Raw genomic sequence first — 25,506 nt, 5'->3', positions numbered from 1 at the left:
ACGGCTACACCACAGATGACATCGAGTTCTACTGGAGGGGTGGAGACGGCGCCGTGTCTGGAGTGGAGCGAATCGAACTGCCTCAGTTCTCCATTGTGGACTACAAGCTTATCTCCAAGAATGTGGTCTTCTCCACAGGTGCGACCCACTGACCCCTCCTACATACCCCATGTATGCCCTCAAGCCCACATGTTTGTCTCACACAAGCCCCATGCAGGATTCATGCATGTCTCAACCATATCTCATTTGTTTCTCACATGTCTCACATATGTCTCATAAATGCCCCTCACTTGTCTCACACATCTCACATGTCTCACATGTTGCTCCTATACCTTCACACATGCCTCACGGGCTGAGAGCCACAAAATGAACAGTGAGTGACACCATTCGGAGCTGAAGGAGTCATGGGAGCATGGCGCTATCAGTACAATGACGACAAGTCCTACCTTGAAGCCATGCAACGCGTGTAAAGCAGTGAGCAAGAGGGCATTGCTCGTGTTTTTTGGTTCCTATTTTTACCGCGGCGCATCTGCCTTTCAGGAACAGGAAGAGGCAGACAGTGCAGGCAAGCAGGCCAGAGATTTCAGTCTTCTCACCTTGGGTCAGATGCCAATGCCGCTGTCATGGCTGCCTCTGTGGACTCTTTAGAACTGGAGTTAAAAAAATGATTCTTCCTCTGGAGTATTTGTAGTAGAAGGTCTGTTTCTAATGCCATGGCACTAACCTCTCTTCCTATCTCGCTTCTTTTCTCTCCATGTCTTTCCCCTTTTCTCCCTCTGTCTCTCCCCTTTTCTCTGTGTCTCCCTCTTTTCTCCCTGTCTCTCCTCTTTCTCTGTCTCTCCCTCTTTTCTCCATCTGTCTGTCCTCTTTTCTCTGTGTCTCTCCCTCTTTTCTCCCTCTATCTCTCCCCTTTTCTCTGCATCTCTCTTATTTCTCCACTCCTTACTCTCTCAGGCTCATACCCACGTCTCTCCCTCAGTTTCAAACTGAAGAGGAACATCGGTTATTTCATTCTGCAGACCTACATGCCCTCTATCTTGATCACCATCCTGTCCTGGGTCTCCTTCTGGATCAACTACGACGCCTCTGCTGCCCGCGTGGCTCTAGGTGGGGCTTCATCTTACTGTCCAGCTAACACACACTGGGTGGCTGGTCCTGCAGAATGAGGTTCAGTCCTGGGCAAGTCCTGCATGAGTGTGTGTGTTTTGTGTGTGTATTGTGTGTGTGTTGTGTATGTGTGTGTATATGTGTTTCTGTGTGTCTCTGTGTCTGTGTGTTTACTGCAGGGTTTCCCAGTCCAGTTCTCAGGGGCATCAAGCCAGATCAGTTTGTTTAGTCCTGTTCCAGCTCTGCAGTCCTGCATGAGCATGAGGAACTGGAACAGAACAAAAACCTGGACTGGCCAGGGGTCTCCAAGGACTGGACTAAGAGCTGCTGCCCTCATCTAATATTCAGGTGCTCCTGATTGACTGGTAGAATCTGTGTGTCAGTTTAGAACTGGAGTTTTGTTTTAAGAGAGGGTGACTGATCTGTGGATCATAATGGTAGTGCTTCTAAACCTGAGTCATGGATCAGTTACAGGAGATCCTCTGGCCACAGTATATAGAGAGAGAGACTTCATACCGCAAGTCTGGTACGATAGCAACTGGTTAGCAAATCACATAGCTGCCCGGTGTCTGTAGAACGTCCCGCCCAGTCTCGGACGCTGGAACCTGCCTCCAGCAGAGCGGGACACTTCGTGCTCAGGGCTTGTGGCAGGCAACCTTCCCAGACGAGATCTCACCCCGCTTGTGCTCCCACGGCTGGAGAAATCGTCCCGCTCAGAGAGGAAAGCCCACGGCCTCGGCGGGACAGAGGTGGCGGGACACGAGCGTGCATCCCCACCCCAACCAAGACGCCGGCGCGGGAGGTGTCGTCTCCCCACCGAGCTCCTCCCTCGGACCCTCTAACGCGCGTCCGCAGCCTAGAGGGGTGTGTCTGCGGCACGGAGCCTGGAGGGGAGGGGAGACGGGAGGAGGTGACGGAGGAGCGGGTGACGGAGGAGCGGGGAGAGCGCTGTAGTGTTTAGGTCTGTGCCTGTCACAGTCCGTCCGTCTGCACCGAGACGCATGTGGACACTGAACAGATGCTACAGCCCCATGTGCTGTGTAGTGAAATACAACAGCTCTATTAGGATTTCACATCTCTCTGTCTGTCTCTCCCTCATGCTCTCTCACTCACTCACTCACTCTCTCTCTCTCTCTCTCTCTCACACACACACACACATTCTCTCTCTCTGTCTTCATCTCTCTCTCTCTCACTCACAGCCTCCTTCTCCATCACACGCTCTCTGTCTCTATTCCTCTCTCCCTCACACTCAGCCTGTCTGTCTTTCTGTGAGCCTCTCTCCTTCACACTCTGTCTGTTTCTCTCTCACTCTTCCTTTCACTCTCTCTCTCTCATTTCCATCTTTTTCTTTCTTCTTTCCTCTTCAACAGTTTCTCGCTGTCTGTCTTTAATTCTGTTTAGTTCACCAGTGCTTTACTGGCACAAATGTTACAAATTATATTATTGCAAAAGCAAATGAACAAAGAAGACACAGTTTACAAAAATATAAAGCAGTCGTCATTAATCAGCGATACTGACCAGCTAATCCAGGATCACTGGCTCGTCTCTTAGGCTGTGGGAAGATTTCCTGCATGCTCCTGCATGCACGGTCAGCCCGTTCACATGGGACACCAGCCAGTTTATCTTTATTACAGCGGGACAGGAGCTCTGGACAGGTGCTTATAGAGTGGGTTTGGGATTGATTCATATTTGGGACACTCAGTTAGGAGGAGCAACTCTGGCTCCACCACCGTGTTTCTCCAGGTTTGTGCATCTCTTTCTTCTTCCCTGTCTGCTCTCTTTCTCTCTCTCTCTCTCTCTCTCTCTCTCTCTCTCTCTCTCTCTCTTTCTCTCTCTCTAAGTCTCTATCTCTTTAAGTCTCTCTCTCACACACATACACACTAGCGTGAGATTATAGATTTTAGATACTGTTTATGTGTAAAATGTATTATACCAAATGTACATATTACATGCAGATGAGAAAAACAGACCTGTTCCAAAGAAAGCAGGTGAGATGTGAGATGTTGTGTGTCACACTTGTGAGCGGCCAGAGAGAAGTGAGATCCAGCTCCTGTTTTTACAGTCCTAGCTGTGACTGAAGTAGAGACGACAGATACAGCATCACATGTGACTCTTGCATCATGTCCTTATTTACTTTAGGCAGCTATGTTGTGGTGCAGGATATTTATGGATTCGTCTTGGAGAACTCTGTAGAATAAATCAAATATCACATCTGTACCTGTTGTTTCCACGGATCACAGAATCCGTTAGGTCTTTCACAGCCGGAGAGTAGGACTGGGTAAGGTACAACAGTGATGTACAATGCTGATTCTCTTGCCGTACTACGTTGTTACCATGGTGCTGAAGTTTGTTGCCATGACAGTCCCTGGAACTGCACTCTTCTGCTGACAGTCTGCCGCCCTGCCCCTGTGTCCGTAGTGTTATACTGCCTTAGCTCTGGTAGTAATGTAGTTTGCCGCTGTCCAAGGTGCTGTCTTAGTGCCCACATACCAATGTGCTTCATTCTTCCACCCTGAACATACATTCTGCTGCTGTCTTTAATGCCCCCTGTATAATCCGATATCGTCTGTCTACACCACTGTCCTCAACCTGCAGGCATCACCACTGTGCTGACTATGACCACCATTAACACGCACTTGCGAGAGACCCTTCCCAAGATCCCCTACGTGAAGGCCATCGACATGTATCTGATGGGCTGCTTCGTCTTCGTCTTCCTCGCCTTGCTGGAGTACGCCTTCGTCAACTACATCTTCTTTGGCCAGGGCCCTCAGAGGCAGAAGAAAGCAGCGGAGAAGGCAGCTACCGCTAACAACGAGAAGCTGCGTCCAGACCCCAATAAGGTATTGTGCCGGGGGAGGGGGAGCCCCTCTGGTTTTGGTTGTGTTTCCTGCGCCGGCTGGTGTGATGTTTGGGGGTCATGTGACTTCTCTGGATCGACGGGCTGTGGGTTTGGCTCAGAATGGAAATTCACCTTGTTTCCACCCCCAATTAACGTAGGGTTGCTGATCACCCTAAGTCTGATGGATTTTTACCCTCTGGCAGCTCAGGGCAGAGGTCGGGGAGGGGTGAGCGGCGACCTTTGCCCTTACGCAGAGCAACTTGCTTAGTTCAGTGGTGGCCATGTGTCGGGCTGCCTGCTCCGTTCTTTTGAGCTGAATAAGTTAGATGTACCAAAACGCCTTCCCTCGTTTTGTAGTTCTCTCGATCTCTCTCTCCTTACCTCTCTCGATCTCTCTCTCCCTCCCTCTCTCTCCCTACCTCTCTCTCTGAGTGTCGCGAGTTTTCATTTCCCTAGTAACAGTACTGATTTTGTGTACTTGCAGTGGATGGTGGGAAATGTAGCTCAGAGAGACGATGCTGTGTATGCCAGAATGAAACAGAGGGAAATTGACGTGTATGACTCGATGTGGGATCCGATCTTTGCCGAGGATGCTGCATTAGGACTAGGCGAACAGAGACTTAAGGTACTGCCTACTCCACTTGGAAGTCAAAATCTGGATCTCCATCGATAGACGCAATCTAAAACAGTAATAGCAGTAGTAATGCTGTAGTAGTAGTAGTAGTAGTAATAGTAGTAGTAGTAGTAGTAGTAGTAGTAATCCAACCATGAGCTGTTTGTTTTCTTTACATTGATTTGGGTTTAGAATAATGATGGTAGTCATTGCCATTTTCACCACCTCCACTCCCCTTTTGATTTGGTTGGCTGTTTGCGCCTGACACTTCCGCTCAGTGGGCATGTCCATTTCCTGACTGCAGTCATGTTTTTGTCCTGGAAGGACTGCTCGCACTCTGACCTCTGCTCATGTGCTGCCATCGTTCTGGGCTATATGATGAATAGAACCAGGCTGTCAGGACTGTTACGTCCTGCGCCTGTGGGGATTTTTAAGATGGCGGTGACGTCCACTCCTCAACGTCCTCTCCCGTCTTGCTAGTGGCGGTTTTAGCTGTTAAAATGAATTTAAACCAGCAGTACAAAGCCAAGATGAAAAGAAAAAAGGCAATGTTATTTTTTTTTTATTGGAGGGGGGGGGTGGCCTTGCTTAGTGATTTGGGTGGTTAGTCAGCAGTCGTACCACAACAAAAGCTAAAAGCATCGTGCTGAGGCTAACGCCCACGTTTAGGGGAGGAGAGGGACGGGGATGGCAGTAGGTGTTAGGAAGACATGAACAAAGAGTCGAATTAAACTGCATTGTGTTTAGAGTGCGTGTCCTCTACCGCTGTGAACTCTACGAAGACTAATCAGCATTAGATACAGTCCGCCACAAGAAGGATAAAGCAGCAATAGATTATAACAGTAGTAGGCGTTAGTGCCAGTCAGCTAGTCGGCTACAGCAGCGCTAGGCTACAGTCCCTGTAGTCAGAGTGGTCTCTTCTCTGCGGGTAGCAGGCCAATCAAAGCCGGCCAGAGCTCATCAGGGTGCGTGGGGCTCGGGTACGAGGAGCGCCGCACCCCGCCCCCTCCCCCGCCCCCCTGCCCCGCCCCACCTCCATCCCTGCAGCTCTCTCACCACTCCGCTCCACCCCGAGCCTCCATGCCTTTCGCCTTTTTTCCTTTGCATTCCTTTGCCTGATCGTTTCTGTTTGCTGGCAGAATTTTAACCATTAGTGCGGTTGAAATTCGGAAATGATGACGAATATTTGCCGTGTTGAAACTGCTTTGTAAGTATTAGCGTGCTGTGTACTGTAAATGTAAGTAAAGACGTCTTTCTTTGTTTTACACAGTAGATTGTGTCTTCTGAGGTAGTACGTTGAAATCAGTTCAGAGATGATGTTCATAATGCATGACCAGATCCTTATAGATACAGCAAATGACACTTGGCCTACTTAATGATAAGCCCTACGTTTCAAGTAGGGTGATTGCTTTGCTTACATACTAATCATAACATTGCCATAACACTTGTAGTGTGACAAGTGCAGCCCGAGTCTCAGGAGGAGCTCCTCCCCCTGAAGCTCCTCCCCCTGAGGCTCCTCCCCCTGAGGCCGGGTGTAATCAGGTGCACGTCGCTGTGTCCCCCCTCTCCAACTCTCCCCCTCCCCTCGCCCACCCGCAGATGACCCCGGACGACATCCGGCTGACCACGGTGGAGATGAAGAACGAGATGGGCGCGGGGGCGGAGCTGGGGCGTGGCCTGGGCGACCCGCGCGCTGCCATGCTGGCCTACGACAGCTCCACGCTGCAGTACCGCCGTGCGGCGCTGGGTCGACAGGGATATGGGCACAGCGCCCTGGAGCGCCACGCCGCACCCAAGAAGAGCCGCCTTCGGAGGCGCGCGTCGCAGCTCAAGGTCAACATCCCCGACCTGTCCGACGTCAACTCCATCGACAAATGGTCGAGGATGATCTTCCCCACCGTCTTCTCATTCTTCAACGTGGTGTACTGGCTCTACTACGTCCATTAGGAGGCCGGTGGACACGGTGGAGAGGACCTGAACGTGTTTAAAGGGGTGGGGGAAAAAAAGAATCAAACACTGTGCCCCTTTTTCGCTGATTTGTTTCTCTATATATACATTTTATGGAGGCAAAGACTTGAACTTGGAGAGGAGCTGAGATCAGGACCGACTCTTTCTTTGTTGTTCTGAGACCCTAATGACTAACGCCATGCCAGAAGAACATGAGTGGGCCTGCTGGAGATTCAGAATTTCACATATATTCGTCATTTGTAGCTTTACTCTGTGATCAAATCTTTATGCTTGTGTTTGCCTAGATTTTAAGGATTTCTTTGTTTTATTTTGTCAGTATATCTGTTTACTTTGTAGCTGACGCTAACTGCATCCGGGTAAGCTTCATAGGTGACTTTGAGACATCCTTGTTTTCCAGTGGATAATCTTTCAGACATCTTTTAAACGCATGCTTTGGTTTTCTTTCATTTCTATCTTTTGCAGTGAGATGAAACGCAGTGCATTTTAGTTCGACTAGTTAAAGGTTCTTCTGTTCTTTATAGTTTGTCTTTATGGGAGTCAAACAGGGTAGACACATGCCAGGCTGTCATCATAATGTAGTCATCGCTGGAGCAGATGAGGACTGGCCAGTAGGGGGCGCTTTTCCCCACTGACCCCACTGAGCTGTCGTTGGCCCTCCTTTAGTGGCGACTCTGAACTTTCGGGGAAAACAGAACAGGCAAACATCAGTGAGGACATATGACCCCATGGCGGCGTTGGCGTGGTGATTGGATGAGCACTATGGTCTGGTGAATAGGACCATGCTCTACAGGAGGGTCTGAGTAGGTCACTGGAGAGAAAATGGCTGACTAGAATCTCTCAACTGTTCTTGATAAAATGATGCCTTGGGCAAGAGGTTTGACATAAAAGATACAACATAGCTGTAATTCATTATCACTATCAATAGATTTAAGTTAATAAAAACTCGTAAATGATATTAAATCATGTTAAAAAGAAAAAAAAGACAATTTTATAAATCAGTAGATATAATATCAGATGTTAATGTTATAAACCATTATTTAAACATGTATTTTTGGTGTATCAGGTTTCTTATGGTTGAGGAAGAACTTTATTAGTGCGATGCAAGGGAAACCACGTCAGCATTTGCACACGTCGAGGGTACAGACTACTGAAAATGTAAGATGTGTTGCTTTGAAGTACCTCGTCTAAACAGGGCAGTATCTGGATAGGACACTCAAAGCATCTTTAAGGCAATTTTCTATACAATCTTGTAAATTATATTGATATTTCATAAAGACCTGTAAATATATATTGTGTAATGACTGTCAACAATACCAAAATGTATCAAAATTAAATTATTAAAGCTGAATTAAGCTATTACTTTTTGGACTGGCTAAAATAAGATGCTTTTGATAAGCATCTGCTAAATGATCAAATGTAAATGCAAAGTCTACAATTTATAATGTGATTTTCTTGATTTGTTTTGCTTTCCTTTGAATTCAGTTGTGATTCTAGTGGAATGACCACTAGTAATTTGAGTGTTTGGCCAACTGCAGTTTAAATGACTCTAACAGACTTTTAGGGATTGTTATATTTTCTTTGTGCTATAATGCAGTGTTTTAACTATAATTAGCACCTGCCATTTTTGGGGATTTGAAGGAGACCGACTATAAGCCAGTCTTTTTGGAACAGGTGTATGGAACAGACTGTATAGGACAGATTTATGGAACAGGTGTATGGGACCAGGGTATAGGACAGAGTGTGTAGGACATGGTAATGGGACTGGGGTATAGGACAGAGTGTGTAGGACATGGTAATGGGACTGGGGTATAGGACAGAGTATGTAGGACATGGTAGTGGTACTGGGGTATGGGACAGTGTGCTCTGAGATGCCCATTTGGCCTTTCTGTCTTGGTCCTTGAAAAGAAAATCCCGATAAAAGCCGGAGCAATGGGTGACAAGACAACGCAGCCATTCGCTTTGGGGCACCACGGGGGAGACGAAGGCAGAGAGGCATGAATATTGCGGCACGCGTCCAACTCGGAGTTGAACAGGGGCTGTGCAGGCCTGGGGCGCTATGAGGGACAAGAAGAAATAAAGATGTTTCTTTAAAAAAACACACACATATACACACACAGTGTCTCCATTTGGTTCTGTGTAGGTTCACTTCTGTCCCAGACAGTTTGGTTACACGAGTTTCTGCAGTTGTCATCGATGCTTCGTTTACTCGAGCTATTTGTCTGTGATTGGGCGGCAGAGGCATGTGAGACACAGGTAAGATCAGGGAGTCTCGGACTGAGACATTTTGGGTTTGACTCAACCACTGAGAAAACCCCTATGTGTTCAAATGTCAAATGTTAATTAGATGTTTTTTTTTTCCTGAGGTCCATTAGAAGACTGCTTTTACATTGGACAATCACAAATTTGAAAATTGCTTTCGATATTGGCAGTGTCGTTTTCACCACCTTGTTCAGGAGCTCCTCGAAGGAAGTAAAAGGCCCTTGTTCAGGAGCTCCTCGAAGGAAGTAAAAGGCCCTTATTCTTGGAGCTCCTGTGACGTGTCCTGCTCTGAAGCTCAGAATGCTCAAAGCCCAGAGATCTTAACGTAGTGTAGAAGCTTGGTCAAAGTAAATCTGTCTGTCAGAAAGGGGGTTGGAGTGGTGCGCTGGTACATCTCAAAGACCAAGTGAACAAGTCGTCACCTACAGCTCTGAAGCAGGGAGCCTGTGGTGAAGGGGGTTGACGCTGGCAGGCGGATTCAAAGTTTCAGAAAAGGTGGGAGACTCGCTGTGGAAACTGGGAGAGGTCTGTCCAGTTGATAGGATTCTAAATGTAGCCTGTACACTAAATGTAAACTGTAATGTCCAGTGGCATCGCTGCCTGACTCCAAAATAGCATTTCTCTATGACTATTATGGTATTTTCTTTCCTCTATAGTGACCTAAACTGTTGCAGAGTGAGTCTTCTTTAGATCTCCACCAAGTGTCACCCGGCTCCGCCCACCCACACAGACACTGGGCCATGCTGGACCACGCACGGCCTGCTTTGGTGCTGAAATCTAGTAGAAGCAGACATTTTCCTGCTTAATGCTTGTGTGGTGCTAAAAGCCCAGCCACCTTTGTGCTACAGTTGGGAGGCATACAGAGAGGAGGAGGAGGAGGAAGAAGGTGTTAGGGAGAAATGGGAGATGACAAATGACAAAAAAGGACAACCTAGTAACCTAGTCAGACAACAGGCCAAGGTCGAAACCAGACCAATGGGGTTACCAAACTGGAAGAATCTCAGACACTCGTGAGAAGGAGGTAAAAAGGAGTGAGAACTTGAAACGCAGTGTGAACAGCAACATATCCAACAAGGGTAAAATCCAGAAGTGCAGGCACAGGACACCACACATGGTTCTGGTGCAACCCGTCCCTGCCTTGAGAAGGAGCTAGTGAAGGGGTGTGGGTGGATGTGTTGGTGGGTGGGTGTGGAAGTGCCTGGGTGGGCATTGATTTGGGTTGGCGAGACTGTATATGTGTACCCTATTAATTGCTTTATGTATTAAACATTATTTATTGAAATGGAATTTCTCCAACTCTGGTGTATGTTTGTATGTGTCTGCTTGTTTGGTGTTGGGAGGGCACTGTATCACTGCTCCACACATACAGGAAATATATCAATATATTTATGCTCTTGATGATTTCACAGTACACACATGCACCTCCCACTTAATTAGAAATCTTGTACTTATACTGGTATTGGCCACAGTTTAGCTCCTCCTTTCTCACAGGTATCCTTTACAGGTATAGCTGCATTTTACTAGTGCAGACTGCCACCTGTACATACCCACGTACCTCCTGGCAACCACAATATTTAGGTGGTGCAACAATTCAATTGCAATAGCAGGTGGCACTGATGTAAGGTTAGTAGCTGTGGCGCCCCCTGGGGGTCAAACCCTCAACCAGCGAGTGGTGCTGGCCAGGGGGGATGTGACTTGGGCATGGGGCTCCTGCCCTAATAAGGAAAACTGTAACTTGTGAGACGTCAGTGATTTTTGACATCAGTAAATACACATTTACTGTATTTAACATAGAACATATTTTGAAGTTAATTTTAAATATTTTACCTGACAAGCTAAAATATTTAAAACATTTCAAAATATTTTGACAATTGAGTTTAAGTTTAGGTTCTGTTCAGATTTAGGTGTGTGTGTGTGTGTGTGTGTGTGTGTGTGTGTGTGTGTGTGTGTGTTTGGCACTACAGCAAAGATTCATGCAAGTCCAGTTTTGTGTCCCTCGCAGGTCTCAGATCAGTTGTTTTACCTCCTACTATAATGACTTCCCTTACAAGCTCAGCACGTCAAGTGTGGCTGCACATTCTGGGCTGTTGTTTGCTGATTTTTCTCTCAGCTTTTAACATGATAAAAACATTCACGTTGACGTTTGAATGAATTCCAGACGTGACATGCAAACCAGTGCGACCTCCCCGTGATGTCACGCGTCAGTGACGAGGCTAGCAGGCATGCACACCATTCATAGCATCATGCTGGTGTTATAAAGTGCTGAGTGTAATTAGTGGCTCCTGGCTGCTCCAGGGTCCACACCCTGCCTCGTATCCCGAGTCATGCCTAATTCGCATACCTGCCCGTCAAAGCAGGTCACATGACCCAAAACATCGTCCTGTGTACCTCAGAATGGTTCCTGCTGAGTGGAAAGCCTGCATTCCTGCTCTGAGAGCAGGTTCCACAGCTCTCACCACTCACCCAGTATCACCCCCCCCCCCCCCCCCCCCCAACATCACCCCACAGCGCTACCAGTACCAGACTTAGCCTGCTTTTGTTGAACTTCACGCCAGCATCACTTAAAACTTAAGACACATAGTTTTGCACAAATTGACTGTGTGAGACAGCTCGACTGGTTTCACAGTGTAACCAGATGGGCCTCGACTTGTCTCAGGAGTTGTGTCTAAAGTACCATGAGTCCTTTAATAAACAGGTGAAAATTCTGATGCTCACTCTCCGTTCCATTTGGCCAGTGGCTGTTGCCACGGGCAACCCCGGTGCAGTGCGTGTGTGCTTTACCTGCTCTGGCTTCTGGTATGCACCATTCCAGGTGCATTTTTTTGAGCACAGGCAGTCAGGGGAGTTTGACAGGTGTGCACAGAGTGGATTTCTTTTTCTGTCTGTCTCTCACACACACACACTTCCTCTCTGTCACTATCTTTTCTCACTTGGTCTGGCCCGGGTGAAGGGGTGGAGATTGTGGGGGCAGGAATAAAGGACTGCACTTCAGGACCTGCATGACACTGCAGGCTGAAAGGCACACTAGGCATGAAGGAGACGCACGCAGGGACGCACGGATCCTCCTGACGCGCCATGTCCTGGATGAACTACGCCACCACGGCCCGCCGTCGCTCGGCCGGCTACGTCGACGGTTCCGCGCGGACGGTGGTGTCCAACCTGCCCTACGAGGGCCAGAGGCCCCGAGACCAGCCCAACCGTCGGTACGTGGGCAACGCCATCAAGACCAACAAGTACAGCCTGTGGTCCTTCATTCCCATGAACCTTTGCGAACAGTTCCGCCGGCTGGCCAACGTCTACTTCGTGGGGCTGGCGGCCCTCAACTTCATCCCGGCGGTGAACGCTTTCCAGCCGCAGGTCGCTCTGATCCCCATATGCGTCATCCTGACCCTAACCGCCATCAAGGACGCCTGGGAAGACTTCAGGCGCTACCAGAGTGACCGGAAGCTTAACAGCCTGCCCTGCCTGGTCTACAGCAGGTAAGCAGCACCTCTTCCTGCAGCCTGGCTGGGCCGAGTGCAGCCGCCACCCCGTTTCATCTCTCTGCCTTTCACTCCGACGCTCGGCTTCATGTCGGAGAGGTTCAGCGGTGCGCTCTGTGCTTGCTTCCTGAGGGTAATCTGAATCAGCAGGTCTTCCCTGCAAGGTGCATATAGCTACCAAATGTACACAGGCTTTTAATAACCTGTATGGTGGTTATCGAAGCTTCTGACTGTATCTCACTGCCTCACTCTGTGTGGGTATGTGTGTGGGTTTGTGTGCGTGAGCATGTGTGTGTGTGTGTCATTCACTTTGTGTGTTTCGAAACCCCATAGGAATTTTTGACCTAGAAATCAAATTTGTGTGGGAGATTTGTCCTCTTTTGAAGAGATGCACAACAATGTCTTTCAGCCAACGCATTGTGTGCATTTTGGTCAAACCCTCATCACAGCGTTGCATCAGAGGCTCGGCAGAGAGAAGCTCATTTAGATCTATTTTGGAACGATTGAATAGATGGTGGAAAAATGAACAATTCAAAGCACAGCAGGAATAGGAAGAGAGAAAGGATGTAGATAGATAGATAGATAGAGAGAGAGAGAGAGAGAGAGAGAGAGAGAGAGAGAGAGAGAGAGAGAAGTTTGTCAGGTATATCTTGAGATATTGTTTTTGTTTTTTTTTTTTACTTTTAAATGTCACTCCAAATCCATTACTTATTACCATGGCTACGTGGTGTGAGTGTGTGTGTGTGTGTGTGTGTGTGTGTGTGTGTGTGTGTGTGTGTGTGTGTGATGTATATTGGGAGTGTGAGTTCCATCTGGAGCCCCCAGTGAGTTTCCATGTGGGGACTCCCGGTGTGCTGCTGGACGCAGCCAGACACTCATGTCCTGTTCTGACATGATGCCCCAGGAGGACATTTGTCAAGAGAAATGTTTTTTGTTTTTTGTTTCTTGGGGGGCTCTTGGGACCCTGGAATTGTTCTTACATTTTTTACACAGGCGGCTGATGTGTTAGGCAGTGGTTCAGCTTTGTTGTGGAGCTGGGAAGTCAATCTGTTTCTGGATTCTTCAGGGGCGTGTCCTTCCAGGGGCGTGTCCTTCCGGGGGCGTGTCCTTCCGGGGGCGTGTCCTTCCGGGGGCGTGTCCTTCCCTAATGCTGCCTCATCGTGGGCTCTGTAATTCTCTGTATAATGAATCCATTGGCTGTTGTAATTCAGGACAGTGTTCATGCAGTGATTCAGAGGGGGAAGGAAAAGAACTCAGCCTTGGTAACTGAGCTGGTCCTGTGTCCCCCAACACCACCGTAGTGCAGGACGTCAGGACTGGAGTGAGAGATGGAGCCGCCCACACAGGAACACCCACCTATCCTGCTGACTGCAGTTCAGCACACATATCTCACTGTAGACATTTCACCATGTCCAGCTCAGAACGGAGAAGAGATTTGGCCTCCATTTTGGCCTCTCCTCCCCTCCCCTCTCCTCCCCTCCCCTCTCCTCTCCTCTCCTCCCCTCTCCTCTCCTCCTCCCCTCTCCTCTCCTCCCCTCTCCTCTCCTCCTCCCCTCTCCTCTCCTCTCCTCTCCTCTCCTCCTCCCCTCCCCTCTCCTCTCCTCCTCCCCTCTCCTCTCCTCCTCCCCTCTCCTCTCCTCCTCCCCTCCCCTCTCCTCTCCTCCTCCCCTCTCCTCTCCTCCTCCCCTCCCCTCTCCTCTCCTCCTCCCCTCTCCTCCCCTCCCCTCTCCTCTCCTCCTCCCCTCTCCTCTCCTCCCCTCCCCTCTCCTCTCCTCCTCCCCTCTCCTCCTCCCCTCTCCTCCCCTCTCCTCTCCTCTACTCTCCTCTCCTCTCCTCTCGTTCTACTCTCTCCTTTCCTCCTCTCTCCTCCTCTCTCCTCCCATCTCCTCCTCTCTCCTCCCCTCTCCTCCCCTCTCCTCTCCTCCTCCCCTCTCCTCCCCTCTCCTCCCCTCTCCTCCTCTCTCCTCCTCTCTCCTCCCCTCTCCTCCTCTCTCCTCCCCTCTCCTCCCCTCCTCCCATCTCCTCCTCTCTCCTCCCCTCTCCTCCCATCTCCTCCTCTCTCCTCCCATCTCCTCCCCTCTCCTCCCATCTCCTCCCATCTCCTCCTCTCTCCTCCTCTCTCCTCCCCTCTCCTCCCATCTCCTCCTCTCTCCTCCTCTCTCCTCCTCTCTCCTCCCCTCTCCTCCTCTCTCCTCCCATCTCCTCCTCTCTCCTCCTCTCTCCTCCTCTCTCCTCCCCTCTCCTCCTCTCTCCTCCTCTCTCCTCCTTTCTCCTCCTCTCTCCTCCCCTCTCCTCCTCTCTCCTCCCCTCTCCTCCTCTCTCCTCCCCTCTCCTCTCCTTTCCTCCTCTCTCCTCTCCTCTCCTCCCCTCTCCTCTCCTCCTCCCCTCTCCTCTCCTCCCCTCTCCTCTCCTCCTCCCCTCTCCTCTCCTCTCCTCTCCTCCTCCCCTCCCCTCTCCTCTCCTCCTCCCCTCTCCTCTCCTCCTCCCCTCCCCTCTCCTCTCCTCTCTCCTCTCCTCTCCTCTCCTCCTCCCCTCCCCTCTCCTCTCCTCCTCCCCTCTCCTCTCCTCCTCCCCTCCCCTCTCCTCTCCTCCTCCCCTCTCCTCTCCTCCAACAACACGACAACACGACAACATGCTTGCTTGTGGTCACACCATATTATCTCACAGATATTACACACTGTAATTATATAGATTGAAATTTAGTCACACTAAATATCTTCAAGCTTCTTTTCACTGGCAGTCAGCAAGTCCCGCCCCTCCATCTTGCCGTGCTTAGCAGTAGGCCCTCGCAAAGATCCATGATGATGATGATGATGATGAAGCTTGTGCAGTGTGTGCTTGTCACCTCGACTGCAGCTCCACCCTGCTCTTTTGTTAATAATACATATTTCACTCAACTATTCAGCATACCTGTCATCTTTCAAACATTGTGGAATGCAGTGAGTTCAGTGGCCTGAAAAACAGCAGGAAGCTCCCGTCTCTCTGTGATGTGCATGTGTGCCACGCCGCACAGGACACGCAACCTCTGAACACTTCCTGTCATCATGGATCATGCTTACATTATCTTAAATGTTAGTCTACTGTGATAATACTGTCTAGAATACTGTGTAGAATAACAAGATATCATTGATTATAGAATTGATATTATATTATAAAATATTTTAACCCATTTGCACAAGTGAAGAACTTCATTAGGTCACTGGTTTACTGAACTGGGATCAGTTCTAAGGGCGTGCAGGGCTTTGCAGTGAGGAGCAGAGGGAGATGGGCACAGCTATAGTGTGCACACACAGCCAGAGAGGGGCGCTGTGTCTCTCAGAGACAGCCTGCAGCAGGAGCTCAGGGGTGGCCCAGAGCTGGTGCTTTATAATACACACACACACACACACGTACACACACGTACACACACACACACACACACGTACACACACACGTACACACACACACACACACACACATACACACACACGTACACACACACGTACACACACACACACACACACACACACACACACACACACACACGTACACACACACGTACACACACACACACGTACACACATACACACACACACACACGTACACACACACACACACGTACACACACACGTACACACACACACACACACACACACACATACACACACACACACGTACACACACACGTACACACACACACACACGTACACGTACACACACATACACACACACACACACGTACACACACGTACACACACACGTACACACACACGTACACACACACACACACACATACACACACACACACGTACACACACACGTACACACACACACACACACACACACGTACACACACACGTACACACACACACACATACACACACGTACACACACACACACACGTACACACACACGTACACACACACACACATACACACACGTACACACACACACAAACACACACACACCCAGAACACTGTTTCTGAAATTTGGGCTTTCAAGTCTTTTATCGTTTTAACAGTTGATTGTGGTGAAGTGCTGAACAGAGATCTGAAGGCCTTTAAGAACCCTGTGATGGTGTAACTGCACTCTAGTGTTATTACTGCATAGTGGAAGCTGGTCTAGGCATTGATTGGTTTGTGGTCAGCAGAAATGTTAATTATTGCTATGTTTCTTACTTTTTAGCAACACCTGGCTAAGTGAAATTTAATTCAACTAATTAAATTTGATTAAGGACCCAGAATATGCATATGCATAACCTTAAGCAAATTAATTATTATGGTAATTAAATTCAATGTTTTCCTTAATTGTTTACTTTGATTTTTTAAGGCCTTGTGGAAGCGACAGAGCTGCCTCTTGTTCTCTCTTCCACAAGGAAATGCAATGCTCTGAAGAACCTCGTGATGTGAGGAACCATATTGCCTGAACTTCTCAGCATTTTATATTACCTTTCACATAGATTGCTTAGACCAGCACATACAGACTTTCAAGCCAGCCTGCTAAATACTGCAAATATATGTTTTAAAAACCAGAGATTGCTGGTTGTGTCATTTAACCCTTTTCAAAATCCAAAATCCTGATATAGTGGCTATTATAGTGACTATAATAGTGACTAGTGACTTTATTATAGTCATTTATTAGTGACTAGTGACTTTTATTATAGTCAGATGTGTAGTTCATGAGTATTGAGATTTGTTTTTCTTTAAACGATTGTTCTAGTAGGTCATTAAAGCGACTTTGTTTACATAACCTGCGTCTTCCCTTGTGGGCGGGGTCATGATGTGCACTGACAGGTGTTCTAAGTATAACGCAGTTCTTTTCCTGGCAGGCCTTTGTCTTGTAGGAGTGGCTTGGCTGATTGGCGAAAAAATGCTCCCCGTCTCGTCCTGCATGTCGGGCTGCATGCCCGGCGTGACCCATCACCACGGAGCTGTTTTCCCCCTTTCCCCTCATCCTCCACCTGCTAGCCAGCACTCATGGTCCTTCTATCTGAAGGTCACCTCTACGCTGCACTCATGATCTTTCGTGGTTCTCCGGTAGCGCATGGTTTGATGCCAGGCTATATCAGTCCTGTTATGAGATTCCTGTGATTGGCTCCAAATGCATTATGCAGAAAGATGCATCAGCATAAATTGCACGTGTAAACAACTCCAGATAATTAGCTAATTCATTTAAGTAAATCAAATATTTTTCTTCTCATTAGAGCAGAAAGCAAAACGAAACCAGCAAGCAATATTAGACTAAAGGCAAAATGTGTTTAAATGAAAGCCTCCTAATGGTCGTTTGTGCTATCCAGACTTTCACATTGCTTCCAGGCCTCAGAGCTCCGGGGCGCACCGGGCCAGGTTGATGCAGTGCGGGGCTTCAGTCAGCTCGCTGAGCTCCTGTCTGTCTCGTCCCCAGGAGCCAGCACGGCTTCGTGGAGCGGAGATGGAAGGACGTACAGGTGGGGGATTTTGTGCAAGTGCTCTCCAATGACATCATCCCCGCCGACGTCCTGCTTCTGCACACGTCCGACCCTAACGGAGTGTGCCACATGGAGACAGCCAATCTGGACGGCGAGACCAGCCTCAAGCAGAGGAAGGTTGTGTCCGGCTTCTGTGCGGCGGTGAGGATGCGGCTGCGTCTCGCTGAGAGTGAAGTCCTGCAGGGACGTGTTTCCAGTACCAAGTGCCTCTTATTCACAGGCACAGGTGCCTTTTCAGTGGAGAATCCCCACAGAGAGATTTGGTCTAAACCAATCATATAGATAATTTAACTCTAATGTTTTTATTTTTTGTACCGTATGTCTAATGTTGAGTTGACATTTTAGGCTGAAATGGCTTAATGAAATGGAACATGACACATTTCCAACAGAATAGATTTGTAAATGATCTGGATTAACTGCTATGAAGTAATTATGTGTTTTTAATCTGCCATATTCATGCCTATGTATAGCCTCATTGTAACGTTAAGCAGGATTAACAAAACAACGTGACTCATTGCTGATATTGAGGTTTATGACATTGTGAAATATTGTGCTGCAGAAAGTTTGATCAGGGACTGGCAGAGCTCACATTACCAGCGTGCTAAAGCACAACATCTCAGATGTTTTTATTTATTTTGCATTGTATAATATTTGCATACAGCCTGGTGATGTTCCACTGTCTAGTCAGGAAGCATGGGGAATGCCATGTTTAGAGGACAATGAGAGGAGTTCCATGATGCATGAAGGCAGAATTCAGCTTGCTCAGTGTGTTTCTGCTTTAAACACCTGAAGCTGTGAGAAAATGGCAGAGAACTGCCCCTTAATGCCAGAGCACGCACACCGCAAACAGACGCATGGCACATGTGCAGCTGGGTGAGCGGGATAGACTGGGACATGTGGAGCTGGGTGAGCGGGATAGACTGGGACATGTGGAGCTGGGTGAGCGGGATAGACCGGGACATGTGGAGCTGGATGACTTAGACAGGCTGGGACACACGCAACTTGATGTCTAAGACAGACTGGGACACATAGAGCTGTGTGTCTGAGACACAGACTGGGACACGTGGTGCTAGGTGTCTGAGACACAGACTGGGACACGTGGCGCTAGGTGTCTGAGACACAGACTGAGACACGTGGCGCTAGGTGTCTGAGACACAGACTGAGACACGTGGCGCTAGGTGTCTGAGACACAGACTGAGACACGTGGCGCTAGGTGTTTGAAACATAGACTAAGACACGTGGCGCTAGGTGTCTGAGACACAGACTGGGACACGTGGCGCTAGGTGTCTGAGACACGTGGCGCTAGGTGTCTGAGACACAGACTGAGACACGTGGCGCTAGGTGTCTGAGACACAGACTGAGACACGTGGCGCTAGGTGTTTGAAACATAGACTGAGACACGTGGCGCTAGGTGTCTGAGACACAGACTGAGACACGTGGCGCTAGGTGTTTGAAACATAGACTGAGACACGTGGCGCTAGGTGTCTGAGACACAGACTGGGACACGTGGCGCTAGGTGTCTGAGACACGTGGCGCTAGGTGTCTGAGACACAGACTGAGACACGTGGCGCTAGGTGTCTGAGACACAGACTGAGACACGTGGCGCTAGGTGTTTGAAACATAGACTGAGACACGTGGCGCTAGGTGTCTGAGACACAGACTGAGACACGTGGCGCTAGGTGTCTGAGACATGTTACTGTATGCACCCACTGGTTAACATACCATGCATACAACCTATATTGATAACGCTCAAAGCACTAAAGTTATTGGCCTTTGAACATACAGGTGTTACTGGTTAGGTGACCTGGCTTTATGTCAAATAGTTCCCCTCTCTCTGTGTTTCTCTCTCTCTCTCTTTCTCTCTCTCTCTGAACCCTTCTATCATATTATTTCATCCTTCTGTCAATCATGCCACTGTTACTAGCAGTAAGCTGCAAAATATCACAGGCTGGTCTAAAAATGTTTATAAAAGGCCAAGTATATTAAACTAGTACACAATATCCCTCCTGGTCAAATATGTGAATCTGAAGAATCAGAATTTAAAACCACAAATGTGAAACCAAAAGTGTGTTGTGTGTTCCAGAATTCTCCATTTGAGCCTTTGAGCTTCAGTAGTACTGTCACTTGTGAGAAGCCCAACGACAACCTCAACCATTTTAAAGGCTTTTTGTGAGTATCCAAGAAGCTTCACCAGTCAGTCTCACACACCATCCACCACACCCACCTTCTACCTCCACTCTTAGCCTGATCCATACTGATGGGGAATGTGTGCAGTGACCACTCTGTTTACCCCATCCACACTACTCTGTTCCTGAACAAACTGCTGGTTAATTCCTGACACACGGTTGACTAATAGATGTTTAGGGATGTCCAGAGACGACCAGGAACTCCAGGACAGATTTAGCTCCGTAGCATGTGGAATAACTGGGTCAACAGGTCGTTGAGAAACACCCTGACTGTGACCTTTCTGGTTCACAGACCTTTTTGCTTTCTTTATGCTAAAAGGTAACAGCCAAAGAGACAATAACATGAGCATAAGAACAGTCGAGAAATGAGATCAGTCTAAATCAAAATCAAAACATTCGTAAGTAGCATCATAATTCTGCATGTATGTGCCACAGGAATGTTGTTCCTCCTTGTTGTGCAACAACATGAGACATGAAAACGATTTAACAGTTACTAACTCAACATAATTACATTTTACATTTTAGCATGTAGCCTTTTGCATTCATAGTTACCTGTATGACAGTGTGTGTGCTGTCTTGGGATTCTTACCCATCACCTTGATGTTAGCACCCCTGAGTTTCACCTGCTCTACCAGGTGAGCTCTTGGGATTAAGCATTACAATGTGATAACAGTGAGACGCGTTAAACTCCAAATACCACAATCCGCAATGAACAGCGCAAATGGCACAGACAGAGTTAGCGTGGCAGTGGGCGGGAGAGGGAGAGGGGTGCGATGAACTCGTGAGGGCGACGCATCAACAAACCTGATGGGCTGAAGATGAAGGCTCTCCTGTAGGCAGCTGGTACTGGACCGCGAGCTCCGGTACTGGACCGTATGATCCAGCTCGGTCTGCCAGATGGCAGTGAAGTTGAGAGGGTTTGGCCCGGTTGTGTTGCTTCCCTGATGGTACCGGGTGCCTTCCTCTCCTGGTGTTTCTTACGGATGTCAGAAGTAAGTGGAAACTGTGACCCAGTGATGCACCAGGCCTGCTTCATTACCGGTACTCTCTGGGATCCGGTTTGGTACAGGGGCTTCTGGGAACTAGGGAGAGAGTGATTGTCATCCGCCAGGCACCTAGGAACCTAAATAAGGTGACCCTTGTGCTGCTTTCTCCCTTAGTGATAAAATTATGGTCTGCTCATGCTCGAAATAATCATGTCTTCAATGTGGCTAGCCGTGAATGTTTTTGAGAAGTTGTTGAAGATTGTCTGTGAGCACGTTTTGGACCCCAACACACACCAGTTTATACGTCAGCAGCAGAGCTCCCTGTGTGGGTTCCTGTGCTACTGCTACATTAAGAGAACATTGACCTGCTGGGTAAAAGGGTCAATGCTGTAACCCTGCGTGCCCCTGCGAGGGGCCCCTGTGAGGGGCCCCAGCCCCACAGTCAGCAGCTGCCACAGTGTGATGTATTAATAGGTGAGCACAGTCCACCCCCTTCGTGCCTCTGCTCCTTCCGTCTGCCTGGAATTGCTGTCTGCCTGATATACGGAGAACCCACCTGGTTGTGGAACAGTATCAGGTTCTGAAGTTTAGGGTTCCGGAAAAAAGGGATAGAAACCATGAAGGAACACCAGACAACCTGAGTGTGCTGGCACAGTACCAGAAGAGCTGTGATATTGAGATGTGTGTGTGTGTGTGTGTGTGTGTGTGTGTGTGTGTGTGTGTGTGTGTGTGTGTGTCTGTGTGTGTGTGTGTGTGTGTGTGTGTGTGTGTGTGTGTGTGTGCGTGTGTGTGTGTGTGTGTGTGTGTGTGTGTGTGTGTGTGTGTGTGTGTGTGTGTGTATGTGTGTGTGTGTGTGTGTGTGCGCGTGTGTGTGTGTTTGGTATTATAACAGGGAGAAAGACAAAAAGAAGACTGGTTTTGGCATTGAGAGTCTCCTGCTGCGTGGATGCACTGTCAGAAACACGACCGAGGCCTCAGGAATAGTGGTGTACGCAGGTAGAGCTATTTCAGTACACTTAGCTCCTCTACTCCCTGTGTAGTTTCACTGGAATTAGAAATAATATTTCACTGCCAAATCACAATTGGCAAATCCTGTTCTACTCAACCAATGAAAATCTCTGTATCATTTACTTGTCATTTTCTAATTGAAATAATTAATAACATGTATAATATTATATATATATATATATATATATATATATATATATATATATATATATATATATATATATATATATATATATATTGAATCTTATTACTACTGTAATAAGATTTCTACATTATTCGATATAAAAAACTGCAACTGTTGCATTATATAACAAACTAGATTATGTGCATTGTGTGTGTGTGTGTGTGTGTGTGTATGCCATGGTTGTTGCTATGACACAGATTTTTCTGTTTTTTTCCCTCTCTTCTTTTCTTTCTTTTCAATGCTAATTGAATCATTGCAGGTCACGATACCAAGTCCATGTTGAACAATAACAGACCCCGGTACAAACGCAGCAGGATGGAGAGGAAGATGAACACAGAAGTGTTATTCTGCGTCTTCATGCTCTTCTGCATGTGCCTCGTTGGAGCTGTGGGTAAGTGAGGAAGAGGAGGATGAAGATGAAGGGGGACCTACGCACAAACACACCACACAGGCTGCTAACACACCTGGGGTGGGTGTGGCTCACCTGAATGTAAATAAACATGGAATCAAGACGTGGGTTGTAAAATGAAGGTGTCACTACGTAGAAGGTTGTCCCACAGTGTAGGGAGATGGAAGTGTATTATGATCCTGTATAAAAGGTCATTTGGCCTCATACTGTAATATTATCTGACTCAGAGAAGGACAGAATACACATTTACAATAATTACATACATACTCTTAAAAAGACAAATGTCACTCTCCCCCCTCTCTCTTTCCCTCTCTTTCTCTCTCACTCTTTCCCCTCTCTCTCACTCTCTCTTTCTCTCTCTCTCTTTCTCTCTCTCAGGTCATGTTGTTTGGTTGGAGTCTTTCTCCAGCATTCCGATCTACTTAATCCCAGACAGTGATGGGACCTTCATTCCTTCTGGTCTGGCAGGGGTCTTCATGTTCCTAACCATGATTATACTCCTGCAGGTACAGATCACATTAGGTGCATGTGTATCAGTTCAGATATCGCCCGGGATCCTAGTCAAATTAACTGGGAAATGCTTTAACACTGGAGTCAATTAAGTCACCTGACACAACATAAATCACAAACACTAAAGTCATGGCAGTCATGGCAGTCATGACCTGGTGGTTAGGGAACTGGTCTTGTGACCAGAGGGTCGTGGGTTCGATCCCCAGACCTGAGGCCATGACTGAGGTGCCCCTGAGCAAGGCCCTTAACCCTCAATTGCTCACTTGTATAAAAATGAGATAAAAATGTAAGTCGCTCTGGATAAGGGCGTCTGCCAAATGCCATAAATGTAAATGTAAATAAATAAAGTAATAGTGCTCATTTCATTTCACCATTGAAGACAGGGATGGACTCCACAGTAGAAAGAAATTCATTCCAGCAACAGGGTGCTGGGTCAGAGAGGAGAGCTGATGCGTGTGTTCCAGGTCTCTTGAGGGGTTGTCTGTCGAGGGGTGTACTTTCCCTTCTAACTGTACTTGAGGCACGATGGCTGTGAGATTCAGCAGGAAGCCAGTGCTTTCAGGGACGATGGGATAGTCTGTTTTGGGGGCTTTCAATCTGACTGTAGGAAACCTGTGAAGCGTATGCTGCACTGGACTGATGTGTGAGAACTTGGGGAGATTGAATCCAAATGCATTATGGATCATCGAGGGCCTAGTGACATGTACAAGGAGGCCTGCCAAGAGTGAGCTGCAGTGGTCCAGTCATGATATGACAAGGGACTGGACAAGCAGTCGAGTGTCCTCACCCAGGTTCTGTGTATTTTTGGATGGCAAGATCAGGAAGTCTTTAAAAGAGATTACCAGCTCATGGCGTGGGCAGGTGTACCAGTCAAAAGAACAGCTCTGTCTTGCCAGGGTTCAGCGAGAGGTGATGGACTGCCATCTCTGATGAGATGTCAGCTAGGCATTCTGAGATCCCACTCGATATGTTAGTATCTGAGGGAGGGAAAGAGAGGATGAGTTGTGTGTCATCAGTGCACCACTGGTAGGAGATGCCATGTGAGGATATTACCGCTCCTAGACAGCACAGAGAGACAAAAGAAACGACCCAAGTATTAAGCTTTGTGGGACACCTGTAAAGAACCTGCCATGAATAAATGTGGTTGCTCTCTGTGTCACTTGAAACAAACACCCCCCTAAGTACGATGCAAAGTGTCTAAGTGTCATGGTGTGTAGGGTCATCATCTGTCAGGGCTTTGTTTCTACATCTTCATTTGCCCTCCCCCTTTCCCCCCTCTTTTGGTCCAGGTGATTATCCCCATTTCGCTCTACCTGTCCATCGAGCTGGTGAAGATCGGCCAGGTGTTCTTCATCACCCAGGATGTAGACCTGTACGATGAGGAGAAGGACATGCGTGTTCAGTGTCGTGCCCTCAACATCACAGAGGACCTGGGCCAAATCCAGTATGTCTTCTCGGACAAGACAGGGACGCTGACCGAGAATAAGATGGTGTTCCGTCGCTGCACAATAATAGGGACAGAGTACCCCCACAAGGAGAATGGTGAGTTTGAGGAGCAGGTCAGACTTCTCTGTTCCACTGGGACACCACAACATGAAGTGGTAATGCTCTCACTTACCTTCCACTTTGGTGTGGCATGCATAGCACTGGGTGCCATGATCACCTGTTCTAGCCAATAACAGCACTCTCCCTGGGGCGTGGCAGCTGTCCGATTGGCCGTCCTGGCTGGGGAGGCGGACTTGGATGAACAGGTGATTTACCAGCAGAGCAAGCGGCCACCTCTGTTCTCCCTGGAGGAGGCCCAGGACATGGAGGTGGGGGCCCATGTGCCCTCCGGGGCTGTGCCCAGCGACGGGCACCTCCACAGGGACAGGGTCGCAGCAGGAGCTGCCGGGAGTCTGGCCTTCAGCAGCCCACTGGTGAGATGCTGTAGTGAACATTTTATAACAGATGACTGATGCCTCTAATGTGACATAGTAAGCTTGAATGATGTTGTTTAAAAATTATTTACATTTGTTGGATAATGAAAATTCCTTAATGAATCAAAATACCTACATGAAATTATTCAAATACACCTGAGGTTGGTCGTTATGCTCATAGCACACATACACACACTAAAATAAATTCGTTAGAGGTCTCATTTATATGCAACATGATTCTATGGCATGAGAGATGTATGACACAATATATTGGTAGCAAGTAATAAATGGTATATCGTGTAGCCCTAATTTGAAAATCAGTAATTGTGCGGTGGTGTGAAATTAATGTACCGTGAAGCCGATCAATGAAAGTGTTCCCTATAAATAAACATATCAGTCTAGTGATTACACAGTCTATACTTCTAAACGTTTGAGACATGATGCAGCTAACACCTTTTTTGAGAAATTTAGGATGTGCTTTGAGAGGTGGTTACAACTGATCCTAGATCAGACTTTAGCATGCAAGCAAATGCCCAGAGTAGAGGGGCCAGTGGCATCCAGGCGTCGGGTGTGATGAGAGATGGGGGGAG

General features: G+C 48.0%; 2 protein-coding genes across 3 annotated transcripts in view; both read left to right on the top strand.

Moving 5' to 3' along the window:
- Window positions 1-7,875, top strand: part of gabrb2a (gamma-aminobutyric acid type A receptor subunit beta2a) — a 29,813-nt gene extending 21,938 nt beyond the window's left edge. The window contains exons 6-10 of one of the 2 annotated variants that reach the window (XM_076994119.1): window positions 1-138; window positions 955-1,107; window positions 3,703-3,947; window positions 4,431-4,571; window positions 6,159-7,875. In XM_076994119.1, coding sequence (XP_076850234.1) covers window positions 1-138; window positions 955-1,107; window positions 3,703-3,947; window positions 4,431-4,571; window positions 6,159-6,506 — 1,025 coding nt within the window. In that variant the 3' untranslated portion in view covers window positions 6,507-7,875. The remainder of the gene's footprint in view (window positions 139-954; window positions 1,108-3,702; window positions 3,948-4,430; window positions 4,572-6,158) is intronic. The other variant, XM_076994120.1, reaches the window with a different exon arrangement.
- A 3,840-nt stretch (window positions 7,876-11,715) lies between these two features.
- Window positions 11,716-25,506, top strand: part of atp10b (ATPase phospholipid transporting 10B) — a 23,124-nt gene continuing 9,333 nt past the window's right edge. Inside the window, exons 1-8 of the mRNA XM_076994118.1 lie at window positions 11,716-12,265; window positions 17,651-17,855; window positions 19,798-19,883; window positions 21,779-21,882; window positions 22,338-22,469; window positions 22,866-22,993; window positions 24,287-24,539; window positions 24,702-24,916. Coding sequence (XP_076850233.1) covers window positions 11,862-12,265; window positions 17,651-17,855; window positions 19,798-19,883; window positions 21,779-21,882; window positions 22,338-22,469; window positions 22,866-22,993; window positions 24,287-24,539; window positions 24,702-24,916 — 1,527 coding nt within the window. The 5' untranslated portion in view covers window positions 11,716-11,861. The remainder of the gene's footprint in view (window positions 12,266-17,650; window positions 17,856-19,797; window positions 19,884-21,778; window positions 21,883-22,337; window positions 22,470-22,865; window positions 22,994-24,286; window positions 24,540-24,701; window positions 24,917-25,506) is intronic.

This window comes from Brachyhypopomus gauderio, unplaced genomic scaffold (genome assembly GCF_052324685.1).
Source record: "Brachyhypopomus gauderio isolate BG-103 unplaced genomic scaffold, BGAUD_0.2 sc135, whole genome shotgun sequence".
Classification (NCBI taxonomy): domain Eukaryota; kingdom Metazoa; phylum Chordata; class Actinopteri; order Gymnotiformes; family Hypopomidae; genus Brachyhypopomus; species Brachyhypopomus gauderio.
Note: the sequence above shows the minus strand (reverse complement) of the source record. Positions and strands in the feature narration are given on the sequence as shown.